Source organism: Silurus meridionalis, chromosome 17 (assembly GCF_014805685.1).
Source record: "Silurus meridionalis isolate SWU-2019-XX chromosome 17, ASM1480568v1, whole genome shotgun sequence".
Classification (NCBI taxonomy): Eukaryota; Metazoa; Chordata; class Actinopteri; order Siluriformes; family Siluridae; genus Silurus; species Silurus meridionalis.
In genome coordinates, this window is record NC_060900.1 from 4548101 (window position 1) to 4567077 (window position 18977).

Consider the following 18977-nt stretch of genomic DNA (forward strand, 5'->3'; position numbering starts at 1 on the left):
TTGCTTGATGGCCTATAGAACACACACAAACCAGATGAGAAATGCACATAATAACGTGTTGGAAATGTTGAAAATAGGAGGTTAAGGGTGACCTGTTTGGAGTAATGGCGGATAACCTCCCACTGGAGCTGCTGCGTGGTGCGGAACTGGAATGTCAGCTCAAAGAACGCCAGCCTGGAATAACACATACACTCTTATAAAATCTTAAAATCCTGAGCTTCATCAGCAGGTCCAGATTACATTTTCTACTATATTCATTGTTGTTACTAATAAATATGTCTTGAAAACATATTGATAGTTTTTCCAGGTTGCATTATACAGTACCAGAGTGGCCTCTAGAGGTGAATCACTGATGCCACATGCTGTTTACTTGTGTCTTTTTTTTTAATTTTGGGTGGAGCTGTTTTGATTTATTTGGAGTGTTACTTTTTGTTTCCATTCGACTGCATGTCTTGTTTTCCTCAATATTTATTCATATAATTATTCACGTTCATTTTATTTAGAACATTTTTATGATTCAGTATTTGTATTAAATTTTTTGTAATAAAATTCAATACTATTTTACATGGTGTTTTTTTTTTTTTTAAATCTATCGTTTGATTAATCATTATCGGCAAGTACCGATCCAACTACTACGATCCGTCAACTTTTATTATTCAGTATAAAGTCTGCTTTATTTAAACAAACACCAGGGGGCAGCATTAGCATCACTGCAAAAAATAAATCCCTGGTGTGTGGTTGCATGACCATGTGTGAAATCCTAAACTAACCACACTGTAATACAGTAGGAAATACTGTTTAAAGATGGGGCAAGTGTGAAAGAGAATAAGGAAGTTTAAACCACAGCCAACACAGATGGACGAGAGTGGTAGTGTAGCAGACACACACTCATACACTTTGACTGTTCTATATATCTCCTGCATACAAATGAATCCAGGTAACACATAATATTCAAATAACACCTGGTTCATAGAAAATTTGGGCAGACCCACTGAATATCCTGATTCAAATTTTTACCACTGTTGTTTTTTCAGACACCCTTATCCAGAGCAATAATCTTGATTAACTGAGCAGTTAAGGGTTTCCTTGCTCAAGAGCCCAGCTGTGGGAACTTGATAGTTCTGGGAACTAAACTCAAGTCTAACGTCTTAACCACTGATTTACCATTTCTCTTCCCTTGCACCATTAGTTTTATAACACAGGAACACTTGAATGTCATGTTTCTTTACCTACGCCTGAATGCAGCAGTAAATTAAAACGTCATAAAAATGGTATCGTTCGTGAGATTTGCTCTAGTGAAACCGCAGAACGCGGAGTGAAAGCGATTACTTGAAGACGACGTCCTGGACGTCGGTCAGCGTTGCGCCGATACTCTTCAGCAGCAGGTTGAGGGATTGCACAGGAATCATCTCAGACTCTCTTTTCTCCTTGTTCCCATCCTCACCTCCAGAACTCAGAGAGAAGCTCAGATGGAGCTAAAGAAACCAAACACTATTGTCATAACTTAATCATAGTAATTACCATTATAAATTGCCATATTAAAATCATTTAGCAAATTGAGACAGAGAATTGGATTCATCAAGCATAAAATGTCATCCACAAAGTGGGGCTTTTTTTTAGAACGACTTACAATAATTTATACACCTGAATAAATGAGAGTTAAGATCTTTGTTAAAGGGCCCAGAAGTGGGAGCTTGGTGGTGCTGAAATTTGTAATCATGACCTTCTGATCAGAAGTTCAAAATCTTAACCACTTATCTACCACCTTTCTCATGTATATATATGTTCATGTATATAATATAATATACAGTATAATCACGATTTTCCCCGGCACATGTAAAAAATAAAAGAAATTATTAACATAGGAAAGCTGTAATGTGGCACTATAAATTTGGTAATTTGCCAACCGCCCCCGAGGCCTAATACACAAATGGATAGACAAATACCAGGTGCCATACCTTAATGGGGGTGATGTGGAAGTACTCATAAAGACTGATGGGGGAAGTGTCTGTGGCAGAAACGTGGTTCAAGCCGGTCTTTAAATACTCAATGTCCTTCTCAAACAACTCCACCTGAACACACACACACACACACACACACACACACACACACACACACACACACACACACAGAAAGAGTAAACTGCATAAACAGTGAGACCAAAAAACTCTTCCAACACATCTCTTTGGCTGTGCATTCACCTCACCAGAGGACCGCTAAATCAGAGGCCGTTATTAAAAATTGTGTTGCATTAGTGCGAGTTTATATTACTTCCTGTTCTGTGGTGACTGCGACAGCGTTCTCGGCAGTGAACAGATCCAAAATGGCGTACAGGAACCCTAAGTCCAAACGTAAGTCCATTTCCTGAATCAACACCTTAAAATACCTGTAAGTACAATGGCACTGATGAGTTAGAATCATACTTCAGGTTGAAGGTGGAATAAAAAACAAAACAAAAAAAACAGGAATATACTTGATGCGTAGGATGTCCGAGTGTCCTGCTGCTCTCGTGATGAGGCTGAGATCGATGAACGGTTTTGCCTCTGTAAAAGACAGAATGACTTTCCGGTCATACAGCAGCTCCGTGATAATCGTATTCACTTTATATAAATGTTACATCGCTGACCTGAGTCCATTCTGACTGATTTGGGAGGTTTGATTGGGTAGAACACGAAAGGGAAAATGGCTCCAGAAAGCTGATTCTGGATCTGCACAAAAAAAAAAAAAAACGTTTAACCTTTGTAAGCAGGGTTTCTACAGGTTTCAGTAAGTCAAATATAAGACTTTTAAAGAAAGAAGCAAAGCATGCAAGCGAGTATACTACGTGTTGTGAGGTCCGTGTGTGACAGACGAACCTGAACCCTGTTAATCTGCACACGGTATGCCTTCTGTCTGGCCGAGACGCTGTACTCAACCTTCAGAGCTGGAAGGTAGTTTCTTCGGAGAGGCGCATCATAAGGCTGCAGCATTTTCATGTCTGAACCGTTAGGAGTCAAAATCACCTGAGAGAAAAAGAGAGCGAGAAAGAACGAGTCAGCCAAATAAATAAATAAAATGGAAACACCTGGTACGATATCAGGGTTCAGTTTCCATGCAGGACACACATTATACACTATTTTTGATAGAATCAGTGTGATTTGTAACCTGGTAGCCGTTCTCCATGTCTAGGATGCAGTGATCCACTGGGTTGCTCTCTGTGTACGTTTTGTAGGCTTGCTCTAACATCTCGGCGTCTTTCCCGCTTAAAACCTTCCAGCGCCTCTTTTTCTTCGGCTTGGTCTCCCACACCACGTCAGAGCTACGTGCATAAACAGTAGTATATTTCCTATTTATCCATGATCCATACATGTTATTTTCTTACATCATGCGTCTAATTGGAAAAGTGCAAATTTTTAAGTCGCATAATTACTGACATTTAATATGAACAGTGTGCAATTTTGGAGCCCTCTATTGCATGCAATGCTTCAGTGCTTCGGCATAAAAGTTAACGATGCATCGATTGTATTGATCAGAAAGATACTACATAGCAATATAACAATTTAAAACTTTCTAGACAATCTTATGGAATTATATATGATATGAAGCTGCATATAAGTTACATAAGGTTTTATTATACATACTTCAGCAGTATAAAGTAGAGTTTTCTATACCATCCAGCCCTACATTACACTACCTGCTAATACCAATATAGGCCACCTCCTGGCTGGTGCTGTTGTTGACTAATGAGATGCCCATATCCTGAAGTGAGAGGCTAATTTCCTGTTCGGCGAGCTCAACCCTCTCGCTCTCACATAGCAGCTTGAAGACACGCTCCTCGTTGGTGAACAACGCCACCCGCTGAAGGCCTTCATAAAAGGAGATGACGAACAGTTTTTTTTCACCGTTTATATCGTTCAGCAGGTCCTACACACACACACACACACACACACACACACACACACACACACACACACACACAGAGAAGGCGTTAAATAATTAGCAACCTGTTGTTTTTCTAATTTGAACTTTTTCTAGATTTCATGCTAATAAAAAAAATAAATACAAAAAACACCCTTTGTTCTCTCAAGACACCATGTCCAAATTCAGATGCTAGTATACCTCACCTTCTCATTCTTTAGCTCACCACTGTAATCTCCCCATTCCCATCTGAGAACTCTGGATCCTGTGGGCTCGGCCCATGTATAGTAGACAGCCTGGCCTGGACCTAGCTTGTCCTTCTCCAGCTTCTGAGAGCTAACAGAGCGAAACAAGCAGTATGTTAGAATCAGCACATATGACCAAACACCATACCATTTCTATGCGGAACGTAAAACGCAATGTCTTGGGAGTTTGGGTGAATGCTGTTTCTGCTTTGCTGGAGTTCGTTTGCACTTAAAGAGATCACTGAGCAAAACACTACAGCAACTATGCAGCCTACGGAGTGAAAAATCATCCAGCATAGATGAGAGTACGATCCTTTAGAGAGAGAAGGTCTGAGCAGTCTTACTGTCATAGAGGACAGAAAGTTCACCTTGCGCTGGAAAGACATGCTGTGTACACAACGAAAGGCTGGATGATACAACAAAAATATAATATCATAATAAATAATAATCTATGATACTGCAAATTTGCATGTTTATTATGCTGCATCATTTTGTTTTATCAGCATACCCGGCAATGTTTTAGTTAATGTCTAGAAAAAAATACAATTCACGAATAAATACGAATATATTTAACATCCAATCAGACACTGGTATCTACAGCAAAGGTGTCAATGTAATTCATCAAAAAAGATATGATGTCATTTATCATGAAACTTATATTGTCATATCACCCAGCCGCAATACAATCGGAGAACATAAATGATCTCAGAAAATCAATCTAGGAAGTGGCAGGATTTAAGTCAATCACATTTCTCATTTTGAAGTGGAAACGTTAAGGACGAAGAGAAAAACATGCTGTGTAGAAAGAAGGAAATGAAAGCAGATCATTTATTTCACAGCACCAGCATACATCTAAAAGCTGTAACGGTAAAAGCAAAGCAGAACATTTTTTTTTTTTATTTACCAATTATACCGTATAAATGCAAAGTTAAACAGGAATATAAAAATATTGCGTAGCCTGATGGACATTTTATATAACAGAGGCTTAACACTCTTAAAGTGCAGTTCTGTTGCCATGTAAATGTATGTGTTTGTATACCAGCTGGACTCTCTGTCCTCCCCCCGAACAAAGGTTCCCTCAGGAACCAAAGTAGAGGGTCTACGTTCCTTGCAGCTGAACATGTGGCAAGGGGACAAAAAACATTTAACAAACAGTTAACAGACCTGTAAGGCAAACAAACTTAAAACTAAACAAAAAATAAACAGAGGAAACAAATCCAGCACATTATTATGTACTGTTAGTTTCATTAAAGAGCAAAGGGAAGAATGAGTTAAAAAAAAAAAAGTGTGTTAAGACTTTTATTAGACATTTATTTAGGCATGCAGATCCTACTGCACAAATCCATCACCCTGTATTATGCTGAATTACAGTTGGGACACAAAACACAGTAGTTAGAAGTATACGGGTGCGCAATATTGTTATAAAGCAGGGACACATTCATAGCAATATTAGTATATTTGGGTTGCAAAGGGGTGGAAAATTTCGTGAAACCTTCCGTAGGAACTTCATCTGGGGAATTTGGGAAATATTCCAAGTTGGGAATCGATTGGAGTTAGAAATTTGGCGATGTATTATATTTTTCACATTTTTTACTTAATTGTTAGTATCATTTCATTGCACGATAGCTTTCACACAGCACAAGGAGGTTTTAAATGTAAATTTATGCAAGATTTTTTCCCCTAACTACCGTAATTTCCGGACTATAAAGCGCATATATAATCCACACCCACTGAATTTTACAAAGATTTTTATTTTGAACATAAATAAGCCGCACTTGTCTATAAGCTGCAGGTGTCTACACGGTGTAACGGGTGAAATATGTTGTGGCTCCTTTAAAAGCAGAGCGGTATTTTGGGAATAGCCTGCCGCCGCATTTTTCCGTTATTACTGCATGTGTGCAAGACCGAGGAATATGTCCTTATTATTTTCTGATGCTCAGTTCTAAGTTTCTTTGACTAACCCGTAATGCTGTTGCCTAAAAAAATAAAAAAGCACGAGTTTTGGAAACCTGTCTGTGCTTATATAATTTCTGTTGCAACTGGAGTTAGTGAGTGTGCGGCAGGTCAAACGTCAGAGGAACCTCATCTATATTTATGATGTGGTGCGGTCTGATTCAGTGGGAGCTCGTCTGATTTAATATAAAGAGTTTCATTGGTTCACCTGAACCCGATCCACAATTTCATTGGTCTAATGTTTTGGGTCTCAGTTTTGAAACTGGGAAAAACCCAGGAAAAATCCATAAATTAGCTGCTTTATTGTTTAAACCGCGGGGTTCAAAGCGTGGGAAAAAAGTAGCGGCTTATAGTCCGGAAAATACGGTACATGTAAAATCCTTGCTATAACCTGCAATTCAATACATTCCCAGTTTGTTCCTATTAATTCCCATTGAAAGCTTCCAGTCTTGAAAATTCCCATAATTTTGCAACCCTACTAGTATTAGCAAGAACTATTATTAATATTTTTGTTGTATTATTGAAGCATTAACACAAGTGTGTTTGTCTTATAGCCACTGTATAAATACTTCTGTGATGCACCAGACTGAGTGATACTAGTAAGAAGGGTAAATAAGAGGGTCACTCATTTCTGTATAAATCTACAGTAAAATAAAAATATGTATTTGTTCTAAAAATACAAATAGTTTCTTCCATTAGTCTGGTTCAGTTTAATTCCTCACCTCTGGTGGAACTGCAGTGTGTTTTCCTTGGTGTGGTTGATGATAAGAAAAGGAGCTGCACCGTCATGGTAATCGGAGAACCGAATTACGGCCGAATGCTCAGTCAGGTTCACGTCAACAATGATGCCCCCCAGCTGGAACCCACAAAAAGAAACCACAACACTCATTACTAAGAGTCGTTTTCTATTAAAGTGCATTTAGGGAGAGGTTTGTTTTGTTTTGTTTTTTACTTTAACTTACAGTGTTGTTAAGGTGAAGTAGAAGGCAGTTCTCAGGTTGATGGAAAGCGATGGCCTGAGCAGTGGTCTTGCAGCCATCCACCTTCACTCTGAGCTCCTTAGAATCTCTCTCTGGCCAGAATGGAGTGGCGGTCTGTGAAAGAATTGTTTTCGATTCAAACAAATTATTATTGAGAGCTATTGATATCAAATTCTCTATTCGATTACTATCTAAAGAACAAAATTCACATTTGATGTCCGATCATAAAAAATAACCCTGTGAATACCAGCGATATTAAAAGGATTTTGTAGTGAAAAGTCTTTTGCGGTTTAACCACACTGTTAAAGTAAATACAGGATAAAATATCGAAACGCTAGCCTTTTCACTGATTAGGTGTGAAAACAATTATATGCTAATTGAGGGAATATATCACGCTTTTACAGCTCATTGAACCAATACAAGACTCAACATGAGTGCTGACCTCTCCGGGTTTTGCCTCAGTCCAGTCTTCCTGTCCCTCTTCGCATACATGGATGACATACTTTGTTTTGTTCACGAGCATGTAGAAGGGCAGGAACGTCACCAGGCGCGTCAGACTGAAACTGCTCGTGTCGATCTTTACTCCAACCTGAAAGCATGTCTGTATTAGTTTACTGTACTATGAGGCATAAAGACTAAAATACTTTACATATACATATATACACACACACACACACACACACACACACACACACACACACACACACACACACACACACACATATATATATATATATAAAACACTGTGGGCATAGCCTTTGGTTTAGAAATATAATATTAATTATATTTAATTTATATTTTAGAATACTGAATAGGGCTATTGTATGGAAACACATAATTGTATGGAAACACGACCCCCTAGTACTAATCCAGACCTGGAATTCACCCGAAGCAAATTCCATACTTTTCCAGAATGTGCATGTACACTATTTAAAATAATCACTCACTAGGTAATCTTTGGCCCTTCCTTTACATTTGACGTCCCCATAACTACCGACTGTGTCTATGGAAAAGTCGTCTGATAGCTCGCTGTCTGAAATCATCAGGCGGACCTGGGGAAAGGAGAAGAGCTCAGTTTTAGAATAGATCCAGAAATCTGCATTTATGTTTCATTGTGTCTGTGTTCATCCTGTGACCTTGTTATTCTGCAGAAAGTTGCGTGGTTTAAAAGAAAACAGCAGGGGCATGTCGTAATCTTTGGGGTGTTTGCGGTGGATGTCATCGGCTTTATACTGCAGCAATCTGCCCGTCTTGTTCACCATCCAATAAGGAGAATGAATGGCTACCACTACTTGGCCCACCTCCTTTTTCACGTGAACGGCTATATCGAGCTCGGCCTTTGTGGCCTCTCCGTCTACCTCATCGTCCGAGTGGCAGGAGTGGAATGTGATGAAACTGATCTCTTCGTGGTCGGAGCTGAGGTGGTATTGGGCCTCCCAGTCCTGCTGGAGGTAACCGAGGAGTTTTAACTGCAGACTTGAGTGGTCAATGATGGCCGTGTGGAGCTGGGAAGAGTGGCCTTCCTTCAGCATGGTTGGGGCAGGGCTTCCGCTAACCTTTCGAAAACATGCAAGATGTTGTGTTAGGATATTACCAACTGTAACACATAACAAGGTTTTCCTAAAATTTGGAAATTTTACTTCTCAGCCACTTTAATTTTATTTAGTTTTTCCATAACTTAGTCATTTAACCTTTTAACTAATTAAAGCAGCATAAATGACATCAGTATACGGTTTTAGCAAGCCAATAGATACCATTAACGAGTAGGTGATCGAGTATGGCAGCAGATTCCGGAGAAGAACGGGCGGCCATAGATGGAGGGCAAACGGTTGGTCAAATTCTTCCTGAGTGCTATTAAGCATCACAGTGTCCTGAACGGGAACCATGTTAACCTTGAATATGTGAGCAGCGTCGTCACGGCGAGGGCATGTCTTCTCCACGCATCCGTCAGGTTTCAGAATGAGATTTTCGTAGCTGAAGCTCTCGGAGTGCTCGTACTGCTCGTCTCCTTCAATTATAGGCTGCAGGGTAAGTTCTGATCTGTGAGAACATCACAGCTATGAGTGCACCAAGGCAACTGAATAAACTAATATTTATATATAATTGCATACATTCTAATAGGGACAAAATTCAAGAACACAACGTAATGGGCATTATCAGAAGCATTCATAGAAGATGTACAAAATATAAACGAGGATGGGACAAGTCTATATTTCTATTGTAACATTATTCCTCTTCAGTGTTTCCATAAACAGAAGATGCTACAGGCATCTGACATGCAAATATTAATGCGTATTATACTTGTAGGAGCCGAGAGGCACGCAGAACTCCTCAGTGGGGGAAGAGATGCCCAGACATGTGGAGCCCTCGAACACCCGGAATGGCAGTGAAAAGTGATTAATAATCTGGACACAGGAGAAAAGTTCAATATGAAATCAAGTAGTCTATGAAAACTTAAAATCTACAGCTTGTACATGGTTTTCTCATCACATTGAGTAGATGTCAGATACCAGGAATGGTGACCGGATCTTGACAAACTTGCTGCCCTCGTTGGAGTAAATCTGCCACACGAAGAAGCGCGTGACTCCAGACTTCAGGTGCATGACGCTGTATATGCCTCGGCCCACTTTGATTAGCGGGATGACGCTGGCTGACGTGTGGCCGACAGGAGCTGGAAAACATCCAATCAGGACATTTGGGCATCTAGTTAATAGTCGTATTTGCAAGTGTATGGACCATCTTATAATTTATTTACTTTTCAGAAAATACAGCTCATTTATTTAATTAGTTTTTTTATTTTATGTACTACTGAGCATTCAAGTACTAAACAAAATGTGATTAGTGTTGCAAAATCTCTGGAATTTTCAAGACTGGAATCTCTGCATGGGAATTAACAGAAATAAACTGGGAATTTACTAAATTGCAGGTTCGCCTGTAACAGGGAATTAAAATGTATTTGGAAAATAAAATCTTGCAGGATAATTCTGGTCAAAACAACCAGATTAAATGCGATTTCAGATTAATTTCTACCTGCACACAGCACACATACTGCAGGTTTACTGAGGCCACACCCCCTACATGCACTGCGCATTTCTCCATAACATAATTGATGAAAAATTATACTAACAATTGAAATCAAAAACGCCATTTTTTAAATCTGTATTATTTTGCATGCATATCAGTTTCTTATTAAAGTGTTTATCCTTATGCTTGTATATGATACAGTTTATATACTTTTCCCAAAATTTCTAATTATTCCCATAAAATCCTAGTTAAAATTCCAATAATTCCCAACTCCTAATCCTAAATTTTTACCTTTGCAACCCTAGATGTAATACACATTTTCTTACTTGGCTGAATATAGTTTCTGCTGCTTAGGCTGGTCATAGCTGAGAACTGATCAGCGTCAGCAGCGGCGAGGGTGTAGTCCATGTTTAAACACTCTCCGTCCTGCAGCTCCACCACATGGTCTTTACACTTCTTCCCTATAGGTTTAAACACGTCACTGAACTGAACAGAAACAGGTAAACCTAATAGGTTCTTCACCACGAATGGAGCCTGGTCCTTTTGGAAACACTCTGCTGTCTGCTTGGCAGCTTCTGCAAACGCCTGGGATTAAAAAATAAAATAAACTCATCAGAAGTGCTTTGAGAAAAACCTTTCACCACACCGGGTTCTAATTCGAACAAATCATGAAAAGTGCTCGTACCGTTCCTAAATTACTGAGCATGTTCAGGCCACATTTGGAAAGAGTAATGTTCAGCTGGTCTTTGCTATTGATGCTGATTACGGTCTTGTAGTCTGGAACAATGTAGTCCACTTCATCGGAAATCCCGGACCGCTTCATTGACTTTTTCTTCATCTGTGTTTAAGGAAATATATATGTATATAATATAATATAATATATATATATATATATATATATATATATATATATATATATATATATATATATATATATATATATATATTGCTTAGAGGGTTTAGCTAAAGAAAATGTATTAAAATGTGACCTTCAGTTCCAGTCTCCATGGTCGGAAACCGTCTTTAGCTTCATCTTCAAGTGGCTCTAAAAGTGGCTCCCACACTCCCAAGATCTCGTTATAGTAATTGACCTAAAACACAGGCGCATAAGCAAACATTTAAAGCTATTTTCAAACGGAGATGAAAGGTTTCGGTACACGTTCAAATAATATCAAAAGCTGATTATTCAAAATCAATTTGTTTTGTACTAAACCTCCATGTTGAGGTGGCACTGCAGGTTGATCAGGGTGCTCCAGTTCTTCACATCTCCATGAAAAGATGATTTGGCAAGCAGCATGGGCACAGTGCGATGACCCACACCTGCCTCTAGAGTCAGGCAAATGGAAGCAATGTGAAGCTGGAGTGATTCACCCTGAGGGATAAGCGGAGCCACAGACTTGGAGTCTTCCTCTCCATCTTCCTCCAGGAACCAGAGTTTGAGATCCCGCCAGTCCCTGCGCTCCCACAGGTCCGGAGGCACCGGGCTCTCCAGTTCTTCAGGGGTCTCGGCTGCAGGGGTGAGCGCTGACTGGATAGTGATGACTGTGTTTATGATGATAGGTGACACCTAGGAGTGAAAAGGTGATCAGATTTGATGGAGCCAAGTTGAAGATAAAGTGATTAAATGCACTTCCTGAAGAACCCGATTTTACCTTCAGGGTGAGAGAGTTTATAGAAAGCTCTATATTTTGAGGCTCAGAAGGTGACTGCGATTGCTTGAAGAACACCTGGCACGGTTGCAGCACTGTGGTGTTGTTGGTCTCATCTTCTCCACGCACGAACGGACATGCTACAACCTTCAAGTCTTTGATGCCGGCTGTCATGCACTGAGCAGAAGAGTCACTGCTCATCAGCAGCTCACACTGCGTGGTCATTACGAGGGCCGGAGCATCGGCGCGGCTCAGGTCAGCCACGAACACGATCTCGGGGTTCCTCACAATCACTTTCATCTCAGTCTTCGCCACCGAAGGCTGAGCAGATGCTGCTGTGGAACATGTTGGAAAACCTCACAATGTATTCAATGCATTGAAAATAGCTTTTAATATATAAGCATTGTAATTGTGGCACAATCTAAAAGAGATTTGCGCCAATAACAAAGCTGATCGGCTTTTTGATGTTCCTTTACATTTGTAGTCGTATGACAGGGAATTATATTTGGACTATTTGGACAATTAGGACCGGTTTAAAATTATTTAACACCTAGAACAGCAAACCTAAGACTTTTGAAGGCCTAAAACTTTGATATTTAGATTTTAGAATTATTAAGACCCTGTGGAAACCCTGATAATAAAAATGTTGATGAATGATGCCTTCTCCGGTTGTTTCCTGGATAATTCTTAACAAATTAATCACATTTATGAGGAGATTATTAACAAAATTACCAGAGTCTTTGATAGAAGGGGATGCTGGTTTGCTGCTCTTGGGCTGGCTGGAAAAGCCCTGATTCATGGCTTTCAGAAAAACATCAGCCACCGTGAGCAGGAACTCCATACTGGCGCAGAGGTAGAGATCCTGGACTACAATGTCGAGAATGGTTCCTTCCCGGCCCTGGCGATAATTCACCTCCACCATAACGTTCTTCTCAGAACCCTTTCGCATTGCCATCATCCTGAGTCAAGCAAAGTTACACACACAAACACAGAATTGAGAGTTAGGATTAGCATTTGTGTTTGCATAGAAGAGAAATTCGATTGATTTATTCGTAACCTCTGACCTGGAAGTGATCATGTTGACTCTCTTCCTCTTATCGTCCAGCAGACATTCGGCGAGCTTCACAGAGGCCTTCATGGAGCCATCGGAAAACATGTGCACTGAGTTGGAGATGGTGCCCAGGGTGAACTCTGCTAGCTTCAGCTGTTCATCATGGGAGTCCAGCAATGAAGTCTAAATACACACACACACAGATTTCATATAATATTTTAACTTAAGCACATTTCGATGACTCTGTCTAAATAAAATGGTGTCAAACTCTAAAACACTCTTTCAAACACACCAATTATGAGCAACATCTGACAGGTAGATGTTGGAACTTTTACAATAATAATTTCAGTGTTAGCTACAGCACGTGGTGCACTTCCCAGAGATCGGATCGGATTACCTCACTTCCGCTCGAGCTGTAGAGAACCAGAGTCAACGAATCAAACTTGAAGTGGAGTTTTAACGTGCTTTTCAGTTTGGCCGTCTTCTGTCCCTCCACTACTGCTGCCGTTACCACTGTGGTTCCTGTGAGGCGATTAAAATTGACACGACAAATGATACTTATAGTCACATGCAGATCCGCTTCACATTTCCCCCATTTTCAACATTTCATGATGTATCAACTTTACAGTATATACCGTATGTGGCAATGCGTGCATGCACAAGCGCCGGTTCGTGAGAAGCAGAGCTGGACGTGTTTTTTTTTAGTGTCCAAAATGGACTTTGAAACACCAAAAACACGCTCTAAACCAAGAAAACCAAACTCTGTCGACCACTGGCGAGATAAAGGCATCTCACAAAGTGGGAGTTGCGTACATTCTGGCAACGTTCCAACGTATCGTACCATAATTAAAACGGCGCGCGAATATTTACAATTTCTTTTTTTTGTAGCAGAAATGGTCATCATAATCTGCGAAAATTCGATCCATCATAACGCAGGGACGACCTGTGTATATAAAAGTGTAAAATGAAAGCATAGCCGCCACACTTAATGAACAATTGTTATTGTGTAACAAATTACATAAGTGTGAATCATGATCCAGTATGCACATGTGGCCTGTCAGAAACTGGTTTACTGTGAGAAACTGGTTTACTTGGGATTCTGGAAAACCTGAATTTTAAATGCTAAAACTTAATTTCTGTGATTGTTTTACATACAAAAAACAAAAAATGTTGGTTATTAAACGTATGTAAAAAAAATAGGAACCATGTGAAGCTTTTCACTCCGAGGGTGTTTGCGTGTGAGCGTAAGTATATACCTCCAGATTCTTGTGAATCTTTGGTAGATGCCGTCTCCGTCTTATCAGAACTTTTAGGAGCGGGAACCGTGTCAGAAGTCTCGGACAGGTTCTCATTCAGAGTCCTCAGAAGCACAGTTAGATCCTCCTGACTCAAGATCAGCTACAGTATCAGCACACACGAATATACAAGTTAGACACGAATACAAGACAACGTGAAACTTTTCAGACCAACAAACACACACGTACACTCATGGGCTTGAGGTGTGCGTTGATCTGGTTGTCAGGGATGCTGTGGTACCAGGAGGCGGAGAGATTGCGCTTGATTGACAGGTCCATGTTGACAGGCTTCAGAACCTGAATCTCACTCTGGAACTGGCCGTCTTTAAATGTGGTTCTAAGTACACAAAAAAAACCCTCACACTCATCCTTTATATTTAAAGTATGTTCAATGCTTAAATTGATTTTATTCAGTTGAACACGTGACCCGGCTCCACACCTGTACATCTTCAGCTCGCTCAGAGCCACACTCATGGTTTCCAGGATGGGGGGAATCTTGGTGTGGGTTTGAGAGGGCACGATCTCAAAGTGGTTCTTGACCGTCACCAAACCCAGGTCGGCCACGATGACGTTCGTGGAAACGGATGATTGGGGGAGGAAAACGACAGGTGCTTTGATGTTCACATTTAGCGAAATGCGAGTGCTTTTCTCGGCAAGCTCCAACACACCTGTGGCTGCTTTCTCCGCTGCCTGCACTGTGACCTCTGCTAGAGCATCTTTTGCTTCCTGGAAGTTATTGATGAAGGCCTGGAGTTGGACCCGTGACAGAAAAAGGAATATACAATGAATTTGTGTCTTTTTGACACAGAAATATAACATCAACATAACACATTGTGGCACAAAATCACAGGTTTGTTTGCTACGCACCAGTATTGAGGAGACAAACTTGTTGACGAAGACGACCTGGATGCAGCCCACTGTCAGAGTCACGCTAGTGTCCACTATCTGCATATCTGTGTAGGCATCTCCATCTGTAGCATCTACATAGTTCACCATGTGGAAACCAAACACGTCCTTATCTGCTACAGACACTGCCTAGAAGGAACGGTTACGACGAGTTATTACTATGTCTTAAAATTTATACCATAAGACCTATAAGTGCCTGAGTGTTTATGGTTGTATGAATATATGTTGGTTATGAATTTGTGAATATCATAGCATTTGACTCATCTTAATACAATATAATACTGAAAAATATTAACATGTATATTAAACATTTTTTTTAATAGTTTGCTTGTTAAATAAATATTTATTGTGGTATATGCTTTTTTTTTTTCTTTTTCAACAATTAAATATATAAAAGTTGGACCACCTCTGAGTTGTCCTGATGTGATAATGTGTACTTTATTTGAAACACTTGACATAACGTTTAAAATATTTTGACGTTAAACCTACTACCTTTTTGTACAGCGCATCTTTGTCGCAGTCCAATATGACAATATTCTTCAGGTTAGCTGAAATCTCGACTGATTTCTTCTTCATCTGTACTTCAGAAACCAGACCTGCAAAAGAGAGAGAGGATTGTGTTCTCACCACATGAGCGCCATTTAATAAAAATAATCAGATTCTTATTTTTCGAAGAGAAAAGCACAGAATTCATTGTATTGCTGAGATTATGGTTAGGGCTACATTATAAATCATGTGTACATACTTAATTACAAATACTATCGTACTAATTACATAAATATACAACGACCAGGCATAATATTATGACCTTATGGCATTATGAGCGGTAAAGTGAAAAACACTGATTATCTCTATCAGTTTTTTGCTGGTTGTATCATTTTATTTTGTTGTATTTATCCACCACGCCTTAAAGGCCGGTCGGTGAAAAATATTGTCCGTGGCGCCAAAAAGGTTGGGGACCACTGGGCTAGATGACTGGGCCAGCACATCTCTAAAACTGAATGAAAGAATGCTCTTCCCGGCATGCAGTGGTCAGTATCTATCTAAAGTGCTCCAAGGAAGGAACAGTGGGGAACCGGCGACAGGGTCATGGCCGGCCGAGGCTCATTGATGCACGGTGGGAGCGAAGTCTGGCCCGTGTTGTTCGATCCAACAGACGAGCTCCTGTAGCTTAAATTGCTCAAGAAGTTAATGTTTGACAGGTCAGGACTGTTTTTGGCAGCAAAAGAGGGACCAACATAAAAGCATAGAGTTATACCTGGTCAATTTAAGCTGTTATCACTTAGGGTGTGCTCACTTTTGTTGCCAGCTATTTAGACAATGATGGCTGTATGTTGAGTTATTTTTTAGAGGGCAGTACATTTATACTGCTATACAAGCTGCACATTGACTACTATAAAATATATTAAGTTTTATTTCTGTAGTATTGTATCTTGAGAAGATAAGTAGTAAAATAGTTGCTGAAGTTTTGCTGATCTATGTGTTTATATATAAAGTATATATACACTATTTTTATTTATTTATTTATATATTTTTTCTTGTCATTATTATTTATCTTTAAAGTTTCAAAATTAATAAAGACAGTGTTGTATTTGTATGTATGTATGTGTGTGTGTGTGTGTGTGTGTGTGTGTGTGTGTGTGTGTGTGTGTGTGCCCTGTATTATGTGTGTTTTGTTACCTTCTATACTGATCTCAGAGATCCTGGCTTTCTCTCCTCTGATGAAGGCCTTCAGACAGGACAAATCTGCTCTGATGTGCAAATTCACCACATCCTCAAACTTCGACTTCTTTGTAGCTGCAATAAAAAACAAGAAATGACAGGCAGAACGAATGAATATTTAGTTATTATGAAAAAAAAAAAAAAAAAAAACACCAAATTATAGCGGTCTTGTCCAGGAACAAACAAGGTAATCATTATTACAAGACTCCTGGTGAGATCATAAATCACTACACATGACTTGGTTATTGACAGCCAAAATAAGGGAACATTACAGGATTTCCTGGTAATGGGGGACTCCTCTTTCTTCTCCTCCTCGCTGTCTGCCTCTCCCTCATCATCTTGTTGGGGAGCAGGCTGCTCGGCAGGCTCCTCCTTCTTTGCGGGAGGGAGGAGGCTGTTCAGGAAGTTCATTGAGTTGAGGAGGGCTTCGATGTGGAGATGCACATCCAAGGAGGAGAAGTTTACCTGTGATTAAAAAGGGCAACTGTTTATACCTGTGAAGAGATATCGCCTAGCTAGCTCTCAATAGTTTAATCCTTTTAAAAGGTGTAATTTGGTTCTCTTCATATTTTTTATCTTTTGTTTCGACCAGTTTTCATGTTACAAGCCAGACGTTATATTGATGAAACAATAAGGCGAACAGCTGGACTCCAGTCAAGTTGTAGAAACATCTCAAGGATGATCAGTGGAAATAGGATGCACCTGAGCTGTTTTATTAGTTAAAAGATATCAATCAAACTTCCCTCACATTGTCAATACGGGGTATTGTTTGTCACGTGAGTGTCGTTTTAGCACAGCTTAAAAGATATTTTAGTAGCTAGATACTCGGACTTACCTTGATAAGCTGCTCTGTGTTTTTATACACCGATTTAAAATCTGGAGCGTTCTTATCCGCCTGAACAGAAAAAAAAAAAGACAGATCCGAGTTTGCACATGCGCGGTTTTCCTGGACCACCAAATGCACAAACAGAAAACCCTTTACCTTAGTGTACTCCAATGTGAGCAGATCATCCTCAGTGTTATCCAGAGTGGTGATGAGGTGCACCTTCTTGTTTTCTCCATCTTTAAACACACACACACAAAAAACGTAAAAAACGTAAGTGAAGGTCTGCTGTCATTAAGAGAGCGGCCTCTAGAGGCGAATCATTGACACAATCTGCGCGCTGTACGGAGAGTGTTGATAAGCAGTATCCGTATCGTTACCAGTATCGATAGAATGTAAACGATACCCATCCCTACACCTGACAAAAGCAATGTGTGTATGAGCTCAGGAGGACATACCCATGTACTCTGAGCACTCCAGGCAGATTTCCCGCAGAAACGTGTAGGAAGTCATGTCAAATGTGCGCACTTTGAGCTCCGTGCCCAGGCTCTCGATTTCCAGTCGCAGGACGGGAACCTCCAAGCCCTCTGAAAGGCGGCACAGCTGAATGGACAACTGCATATACCGAAGAAGACGACAAATGTAACACGTACAGGAAATAAACCTAAACGTGCTGAATATATGCGAATACAAACACGCTAAAGTTTCATGACGTTTTCACACCGTGTTTATCTCAAAATTCAGCAGGAACTCGGTCATGTTCTTTTTGGGGTCATGTTTCACCATCGTCTTCTTTTTTATGGAGGTTGATCTCTCTAAGGAGCCACAGCTGGCCTCAAAGAACGGCAGATCCTCAACTGGCGAGCTGGGGGCGTCAAAGAACAGATCCTCCTCCGAGCCTGAAAAATAGGCAAAGTCAAATATTCGAAAAAAGCTCGAGAGATCCACAGTTCAGATGGAATCGTTGTTCATAGAAATACAACTTAGACCCTGAAAAAGAGTCTTATCAAATGGGTCAGACGTTTGCAAACAGGAAAACAAAGATCAAAGATATGATCAAAAGTGATACAACTTTCAGAAACACAATCCAGCCCAATGTGAAGCATGGTGGTAGCATTGTACTAAACTTTACTTTCTGCCCTTTGGTTGCTTCTCTGACTGTTTGTTTTATACCTGGTCAGAGTCACAATTCCATTTTTTTTGTAACAGATTTAATGGTGCACCACAGGACCCTGAACGTTTGGGATATATTTCTACAAACCCTAATTGATACTAGAGTTTGCATTATTGATATTCTTTTGCCCAGAATCTATCCTGTGTGCACAATTTTGTGTATCTTACCCGAGTCAAAAATGATTGAGGAGCGCAGGTCAACCATAGCTGGTTTTCTGGGGGTCAGCTGAGGGGTCTCTTTTGGTTTGAGTACCTACAG

The 18977-nt window shown here is 40.1% G+C and overlaps 1 protein-coding gene across 3 annotated transcripts in view; it reads right to left on the bottom strand.

Annotated features, from left to right (window-relative positions):
* vps13a (vacuolar protein sorting 13 homolog A) overlaps positions 1–18977 on the bottom strand; it is a 38829-nt gene that overhangs the window by 7677 nt on the left and 12175 nt on the right. The window contains exons 24-63 of one of the 3 annotated variants that reach the window (XM_046870580.1): positions 18887–18971; positions 18269–18444; positions 18004–18160; positions 17705–17784; positions 17558–17617; positions 16995–17187; positions 16681–16797; positions 15493–15596; positions 14962–15129; positions 14534–14841; positions 14284–14431; positions 14056–14197; positions 13197–13321; positions 12813–12982; positions 12481–12707; positions 11752–12083; positions 11313–11666; positions 11089–11190; positions 10785–10937; positions 10426–10684; positions 9586–9746; positions 9377–9480; positions 8830–9115; positions 8212–8631; positions 8023–8127; positions 7518–7664; positions 7058–7189; positions 6818–6951; positions 5182–5256; positions 4104–4233; positions 3674–3903; positions 3145–3298; positions 2856–3002; positions 2627–2708; positions 2474–2543; positions 2272–2386; positions 1959–2072; positions 1330–1475; positions 93–174; positions 1–12 (exon numbers count right to left, since the gene is read on the bottom strand). The exon at positions 1–12 is cut by the window's left edge and continues 102 nt beyond it. In XM_046870580.1, the coding sequence (XP_046726536.1) occupies positions 1–12; positions 93–174; positions 1330–1475; positions 1959–2072; positions 2272–2386; positions 2474–2543; positions 2627–2708; positions 2856–3002; positions 3145–3298; positions 3674–3903; positions 4104–4233; positions 5182–5256; positions 6818–6951; positions 7058–7189; positions 7518–7664; positions 8023–8127; positions 8212–8631; positions 8830–9115; positions 9377–9480; positions 9586–9746; positions 10426–10684; positions 10785–10937; positions 11089–11190; positions 11313–11666; positions 11752–12083; positions 12481–12707; positions 12813–12982; positions 13197–13321; positions 14056–14197; positions 14284–14431; positions 14534–14841; positions 14962–15129; positions 15493–15596; positions 16681–16797; positions 16995–17187; positions 17558–17617; positions 17705–17784; positions 18004–18160; positions 18269–18444; positions 18887–18971 (6306 nt within the window). The remainder of the gene's footprint in view (positions 13–92; positions 175–1329; positions 1476–1958; positions 2073–2271; positions 2387–2473; positions 2544–2626; positions 2709–2855; positions 3003–3144; positions 3299–3673; positions 3904–4103; positions 4234–5181; positions 5257–6817; positions 6952–7057; positions 7190–7517; positions 7665–8022; positions 8128–8211; positions 8632–8829; positions 9116–9376; positions 9481–9585; positions 9747–10425; positions 10685–10784; positions 10938–11088; positions 11191–11312; positions 11667–11751; positions 12084–12480; positions 12708–12812; positions 12983–13196; positions 13322–14055; positions 14198–14283; positions 14432–14533; positions 14842–14961; positions 15130–15492; positions 15597–16680; positions 16798–16994; positions 17188–17557; positions 17618–17704; positions 17785–18003; positions 18161–18268; positions 18445–18886; positions 18972–18977) is intronic. The other 2 variants (XM_046870582.1, XM_046870581.1) reach the window with 2 other exon arrangements.